The sequence below is a fragment of the Vigna radiata genome, chromosome 4 (assembly GCF_000741045.1).
Source record: "Vigna radiata var. radiata cultivar VC1973A chromosome 4, Vradiata_ver6, whole genome shotgun sequence".
NCBI classification, from domain to species: Eukaryota; Viridiplantae; Streptophyta; class Magnoliopsida; order Fabales; family Fabaceae; genus Vigna; species Vigna radiata.
This window is the reverse complement of record NC_028354.1, coordinates 14,946,241-14,953,590: the sequence shown is the minus strand read 5'-3', so window position 1 is coordinate 14,953,590 and position 7,350 is coordinate 14,946,241. Positions and strand designations below refer to the sequence as shown.

The 7,350-nt window shown below is 32.9% G+C and overlaps 1 protein-coding gene across 1 annotated transcript in view; it reads left to right on the top strand.

Moving 5' to 3' along the window:
* The first annotated feature begins 1,134 nt into the window (after positions 1-1,134).
* The window catches only part of LOC106759589 (CAAX prenyl protease 1 homolog), a 9,640-nt gene continuing 3,424 nt past the window's right edge, over positions 1,135-7,350 (top strand). Inside the window, exons 1-10 of the mRNA XM_014642836.2 lie at positions 1,135-1,295; positions 3,907-4,054; positions 4,187-4,271; positions 4,347-4,442; positions 4,637-4,702; positions 4,834-4,932; positions 5,136-5,249; positions 5,656-5,766; positions 6,602-6,664; positions 7,209-7,301. Coding sequence (XP_014498322.1) covers positions 1,265-1,295; positions 3,907-4,054; positions 4,187-4,271; positions 4,347-4,442; positions 4,637-4,702; positions 4,834-4,932; positions 5,136-5,249; positions 5,656-5,766; positions 6,602-6,664; positions 7,209-7,301 — 906 coding nt within the window. The 5' untranslated portion in view covers positions 1,135-1,264. The remainder of the gene's footprint in view (positions 1,296-3,906; positions 4,055-4,186; positions 4,272-4,346; positions 4,443-4,636; positions 4,703-4,833; positions 4,933-5,135; positions 5,250-5,655; positions 5,767-6,601; positions 6,665-7,208; positions 7,302-7,350) is intronic.

Genomic DNA, 7,350 nt, shown 5'->3' with positions numbered 1-7,350 from the left:
TGCCACTTATGAACTTGAAGATCCTTTGTTTCACCCTTCAACCAAGATCACCACATTTCTCACTTTCAAATCCAATCACGACGATGAAGAGCATGAAGAGTCCAAGAGTGATTGCCATGTCATAATTCTTTAATTTAAATAAAATTTTCACGTAATTAAACAATGACATTAGCTTAAACACATCATCACAGGTTAACACTGTAAGAGAAAACTTAACGGAGATGACTTAATTGGTTCAATTTTACAAGTTCATGGACTCGATTGAGAAAGAAAAAAAAACAATGACCCACTTGAGATTGACACACAAATACGAGGACCAAATGAGGGTTTAAACCAAAAAAATATTACATAGATTTAACAAATATATTAAACGAATATATTAATTAGATGAATATAATAAAAAATATTATATGAGTCATACATTACTTAAACGAGTTTAAGAATACACATTAGATGAGTATAAACATACATTGAGATGAGTCTTGTAATACACATTTACGAGTTTGTTCGTACACTGATTACCAATATAAAAATATATCTTAGATGAGTATGTTCATACACATATTAAATGAATATATTAATACACATTAGATGACCCGACCCATTATATAATTAGGCTAATCTTACAATACACATTACACAAATTTGTTTATATATTAATTAAACGAGTTTAACAATACACATTAGATGAATGTGTCCATGTGCTGATTAGACAAGTTTAATAATATACATTGAACGAGTTTATTAATGCATTGATTAGACATGTCTAATAATCCACATTATATCGATCTATGCGAGTCAATTCTATATTTTTTGTATATCTTTTGTATTTTTAGAAAGTCTAGTATATTTTTACACATGTTTTTTTTCCTTTATATTTTTACAAAGTTTACTATTTATATTTTTCTAAATATATCTTTTTAAACCTATAAATTATTTTTAAAGTTGATTATATTCAAAAATTTAATTATAAACCTAAAAATAATAATTATTATTATTTTTTCAATTTTTATTTTTTTAATCAACACACTAACGTATTAATTAAAACAACACATTTATTCTTAACTTTATTCGTTAAAAACATAATTAAGTGGATAACATAACACCCAAATTTTTTAGACGTGTCCCAAACATTTGGACCTATGGGGTTTTTGATCCCAAATCCGATGTTCGAAGCAACTCTCTATAAAACCCAATGATCTCTCTCTTCTTCTGATATATCGTTCTTCATTTGTTGTTGTGTTCATCAGCTTTCGTGCTAGCCATGGCGTTTCCCTATATGGAAGCCGTTGTCGGTGAGCTCTTTCTTCTCTTTCTATTGCCCCCTTCTGNCCCACATGCTGCATTGTCGTCATAACTAGTGTAAGTTCTATCTGTATTACATTTGATTCAACTTGCATCTGGAGGAGACCAATCCTGTTGAATAATATTATCTTTTTTCCTTGACCTGCAAGTAATATCAAAAGCCTTAAGAATTTTAAGCTCAACAATGTTAGAATTCATATCACCTGCTACTGGTCCAGAAAGATTTACAGCCGTGAAAATTCTATATTAATACGTTGATACTGTGTATTTGAAACCCCTCAAATTCAATCTTGTTTCTGCTATTCCAAATTCCTGCTACTATACGAGTAACACCAGATAGCATCACTACTGCCACCAAATTACTCCAATTCCTATTGGAATGTATGTGTCTTAATTGTTGAAGTGTCCAGCTGCTGATCTGTGATGCTTTGAAGCCAAGTCTATAATGTAACTGCAGAGGAACAAGCTAAAAAGGGATGTTTTGCAGTTTCAAATCATTATAACAAGAAGGACAAAAAGACATCACATTTATCCTACATTTCTTCCTAAGTAGCTCATTCGTAAGCTAAAATTAACTTATGCTTGTCAACTACTGATAATGCTGAGTGTCATAAAGAGAAAAAAATGTTGTGATAGGCTCATTCACATTAGATTATATCGAAATTTAATTCATTAGTCTCTCTCATGGGAGGGGATACTATTTTTAAAAATAGAAGGAATGGAAGTGTAAATTAGTATTTTTGTGTTCTGTCCCTACCAAATGCTTTGCTTGCATGTGTTTTTCATCATGTCAAATAGAATTAAATATTTAGTGGAAAAGGTGTTGCAATATTTGTCAGAGTTTATGTTTGATGCTTTGATATGTTCTTGTAGGTTCTTACACTTCTGCAATTTGGAGGATATACTCTGGTGCGAAATTCAACTGATCTGTTTCGAAGTTTTGGGTTCGATACAGAACCAGTCCTCATTGGGCTCATCTTATTCCAGGTACATTTCAAAATTGTTGTCTTTCCCCCTAAAATTGTTTGCTTGATGATTGGATGTACATTTTTCTGCAGCATACTTACAATCTATATTTTGCGCCAATGACTGGATAATATTTATTTCTTTTAAGATAACCTGTGTGGTATATATTCAATTAACAGTATATACAAAATGTTTAAAGATTCAAAATTGTTAATGCTAAATCGAATATGTATTTGAGATGATGCCTTCTGTTCGGGTGGCCTAAATATAGCAATTATGTTTGATCTTTGGCTTGCTTACCATCTCATGGTAATATAAAAATTGTGCTTTTCTTTGTATCAAGGAAGCCACTGGGGGTGTTGTTAAGGTAGTCTGCAGAAGTCCTAAGTTTGTGCCCCCCCCTTCCTTTTTCCCCCTCCCTTATTTTCCACACTCAAACTATTTCTTTCAGCTGCTGGGTCATTTTATTGTAAATAAAGTCTTTCATTTCACTGGTAATTTGATTTGGGTTTCTCTTGAATTTGCCATTTTTTGTGTAAATTGTGTATTTTGACCCTTTTATTGGATTGAGATAATGCGTTAATTGAACTTACTGTGATTATTCACTTGAGGATTTTGAGTCCCAGCCCCCTCTTTTACTTGTACTAGCATTTTCCTTTGCTATGGGTTTTTGTTATTTTCTCTATGTAGTTTTCTTTGAAATCGGAAAACCCTGTGGTCTCTGACCATTAACCAGTGTTGGGGAGATAAGAATAATGTCGATAAACATTGTGCTTCCTTTTGTATTTAGTTAATTATAACTTGAGATGAAGAAACAAAGGACAAAGTAGGGTTTTAAGTGATGTTGTGGTGGTCAAGGATGTGTTATGGAAAGCCCTGATGGACTTGCAGCATCCGAGACTTCACTGATTAGTCATACTTCGATATTTAACTGCAATTATTTGGTTTTAGGTTGTGTAGATAGCTTCAAACAAAGTTTAGGATTAAAAAGTATGATTATTTTTATGCCTATATAATATGCTTTTGGGGGCATTAAAGCTAGGTTGGCTAGTTGTTTGATCTTGCATTGATTCTTCGCTGGGGTGTTTATTAAAACATAGCTGACTTGCCTTAATGAAATCGGGTGTTTGGCAGTGTGAACAACTCCATAAATATGTCAAATTGGGTGGATGTAATGGAACGTGTTTGGCAGTGCTTTATGACGCTACACAACTCCTTTCGTGTGAAAACATATTGTTTGTTCTAACCGAGTGAACAGATATAAATAGGGAGAAGAAGCAGACACGAAACATAATGTGGATCCATCTATATATACGAAACTGTAGGATTATACTCGGGTAAAAGCGAAACTAGTAAAATGAATATTACAAGAAGTAGCTGCTCAAATCTGACACCTAAATCTTGATGCATCGTATTACTCACTAGCTCCACTGGACCCTACAACCAATTGTCTAGTCCCTTCAGTTACACCACCATTCTACATGAATTTGGCTTTTCTCTAGCATTTGATTTGGTCCAGTTTTGACTATCCTATACTGTTTTCACGTACTGTTTTGGCTGTATTCCACTGCTTAACCTTAAAAAATTGAAAATAAAGATGTAAATATTCCTTGTTTTCTTCTGATCTATTTTCAGGATTTATGATATTAATGTATATATTTGAAACTTACTTGGATGTGCGGCAACATAAGGCCCTCAAACTTCCAACTCTTCCAAAGACTTTAGAAGGGGTTATCAGCCAAGAGAAATTTGAAAAATCAAGAGCCTATAGTCTTGATAAAAGGTTTGTATCGTGTGAATTTCTTTCATTAGATAACGAGATCTTACACTCATACAAGGGTATCTCTGGTATTCTTTTTTGTAATTGTGTGTTATTAGCATTCTTACAGATGACTTTTATATTTACTTTGTCCAGCCACTTTCATTTTATTCACGAGTTTGTGACAATAGTGACAGACTCTACAATTTTGTACTTTGGGGTATTGCCCTGGTTTTGGAAGGTGAGAATTTGTTATGGTGTTTATGAAGTATAGCTTCTTCTCTGCCATTGTAAAATTTATGTCTATTGCTTGCAGAAATCAGGAGAATATGTGACAACAGTTGGTCTCAATGCAGAGAATGAAATACTGCATACTCTTGCCTTTTTAGCTGGTTTGATGATTTGGTCACAGGTATGCTTTTGACGCTTCTTTACTGCTAGGGAATAAAGTAATTTTTAAGGTTTTCTTTTTTATTCCTTTTTTAGTTGTGGTAGATCATGGATGCTAGCTTTTTTATGCTTCCGATGTGTGTACATTTGAATTATTATCAATCTTATCATCGACATTTTAATAAAATCTATTATGCACTTTTACGTTTTCTGCAGATAACCGATTTGCCCTTTTCTCTGTACTCAACTTTTGTGATTGAGGCCCGTCATGGTTTTAATAAGGTTCATATTCTTTCTTCAAATTCAATCATCTATGTAATATTTTATTGAGATTTTTCACACCTGAGTATGTAAGTTTCTTTTGCAAAATTTATATATGCTTGTATCCTTACATTTTTATGATCTTTATACAGCAAACACCGTGGTTATTCTTTAGGGACATGATTAAAGGAATTTTCCTTGCTGTAATAATTGGTCCACCTATTGTGTCTGCAATCATTGTAATAATACAGGTAAAATCTTCTGCTATTCAAAATAATCATTGCTTGAAAACTTAAGCTTGATATTTTGGATTTTCTAGTTGTTCCTAATTTTTAGATATTTTTGGGTGTGGTATTTACTAAATTATGTTTTATGCTCTTCCTGTCATTTTGTTTGCCGTGATGGATGATGAACTCATTGTTTTCTATTTAAACATTCGTTTTAAATTTTGCAGAAAGGAGGTCCATACTTAGCCATCTATCTTTGGGCGTTTACATTTGGGCTTTCTATTGTGATGATGACTCTTTATCCAGTACTAATAGCTCCACTCTTCAATAAGTTCACTCCTGTAAGATTTTGTCATCTTACTATATTTTAGAAAAAGTATGTGTACCATGTTTTTTTATTTTAATTTTGGCATAGTTACATTGAAGTCTTCTAAGGTTAGTGCTAATTACACTTAGACTCTATTCTGTTGGGGATTGGGGGGTTGACGTGAAGTTTTGGGAGAGGTTAAGTTGATGGATGTGGATGCTGTGGCTTTGATAAGAAACAGTCTGCTTGACCTTGGGAGAGGCAATCTAGAGGAAGGGCACAGTAATCTTTTGTATAACTGCTGGGTTAAAGCTGTAAACATAATTAACACATTAATGGAGTTGGGTTGGTTGGAATTGTAGTTCGTGCAAATCTTTTCTGTATTTTTCTAATCACATTTTATATCTTTATTTTTGTGCTCATGATATTCTTGTAACTAGCTTCCAGATGGTCAACTTAGGGAGAAAATCGAGAAACTTGCTTCCACCCTCAACTTTCCGTTAAGGAAACTGTTTGTTGTTGATGGATCCACAAGATCAAGTCACAGCAATGTAAGGAAATATTGAACTCCTGTAAAATTAAAACCAATACGATTACCCTTGCAATGATGCATATTTACTCAAATCTCAAATATATTCATTAACGTTAATTTATATTTTCCATTACACCTGCCTTTTGAGGTCCAGTAAGTCTTATTTCTTATTGTCTGCATGCATGCAGAGGATTCAAATTTTTTGTAGTTTGTCAACCATCCTGACTTTTTTTATCAACTGCCAGCCTTTTAAATTTTCTTACGTTGTTTGTTTGTTGTGTAGTTGTCTTCATCTTTTTATTAATCCCTTGGGATGATTATAATTTAGCCTTAACATGCGATCACAGTCACATATTTTTAATAAACAATAAACTATTATGATAAACTTTTTTCTGTTGCCATATACTGAGAAGGGTCTTGAATAATGGCTTCCATATGATTGGCCTTTTTGAACCTTACTTATGAAGGTTAGGCGCCTTCCCATTTTTGTGCAAAAGGAAGTCATGGCCTCAGGATCTTTTTGAATATTGAATGCTCAAATTTTGTCAAACCTCTGTTGATGGAGTTATAGGATTGTATTTGATGTCAGTCTATTGTAGAGTGGTTTCCTTCGCTTGTTGTGATTTTCAATAGAGTTGCTTAAAACCTCATGATGATGGCTTATAGGGGATACCATTTATTTTTGTATCTTATAATATTTTGAGTTGGATATGTGATCACACTTTCTAATTTGCATAACCTTTCTTTAATTTCTCACGTCATAAAAAACGAAAGTATAGAATATAATCTTTCACAGTTTTCTATCTTCAGTTTGTAAATTTGCTTGACGTAATTTATCTAAATATATATTGCAGGCCTATATGTATGGATTCTTCAAGAACAAAAGGATTGTGCTTTATGACACATTAATTCAACAGGTTAGGAATTACTAACTGCAGAAAGTTATTTAATCTTTCAGGTTGTTTTATAGCTCTTGAGTTGTATTGTAGCCTTTTAGAAGAGCTTTCTTTGTATTTTAATGTAACTGTTATTATTAATTACATTTTTACATGTTTGTATGTCTTGTATGTTAAATTTTTTAAATGTTTATGAATCACATGATTCACGATACAAAACATAAGCTCTCCGATACATGATACGGTTCACGATTCAACTACCATGATTATATGTACTGCTTCAGTTTAAAGATTAAACTGTTGGAGTGTATGTACTATGTAGCAATCTGAGTATCACAAAGGGGAACTTTTTTAATATTGATGTGGTATTTCAAGGTAGCGGCTGTGCTTCCAACATTATGTGATTGTCTTTGTATTTACAGGCTCACATGAGAATTTGATGATAAACTTTTGTTGGCATTTTCTGCATCTTCTGATTTTACTTTCAACTTTTAGTGGCATTGATATATTTGAGTAGTTTCTAGTGAGTTGAATGATCCTTACATTATCAAATGGTGTTACACAGTGCAAAAATGATGAGGAAATTGTTGCTGTTATTGCCCATGAGTTGGGACACTGGAAGCTCAACCATACTGTGTACACGTTTGTTGCAATGCAGGTTTGTGTAATTAGCATTACTGAACTGAAAGTGAATTCTAGTTTGCCTC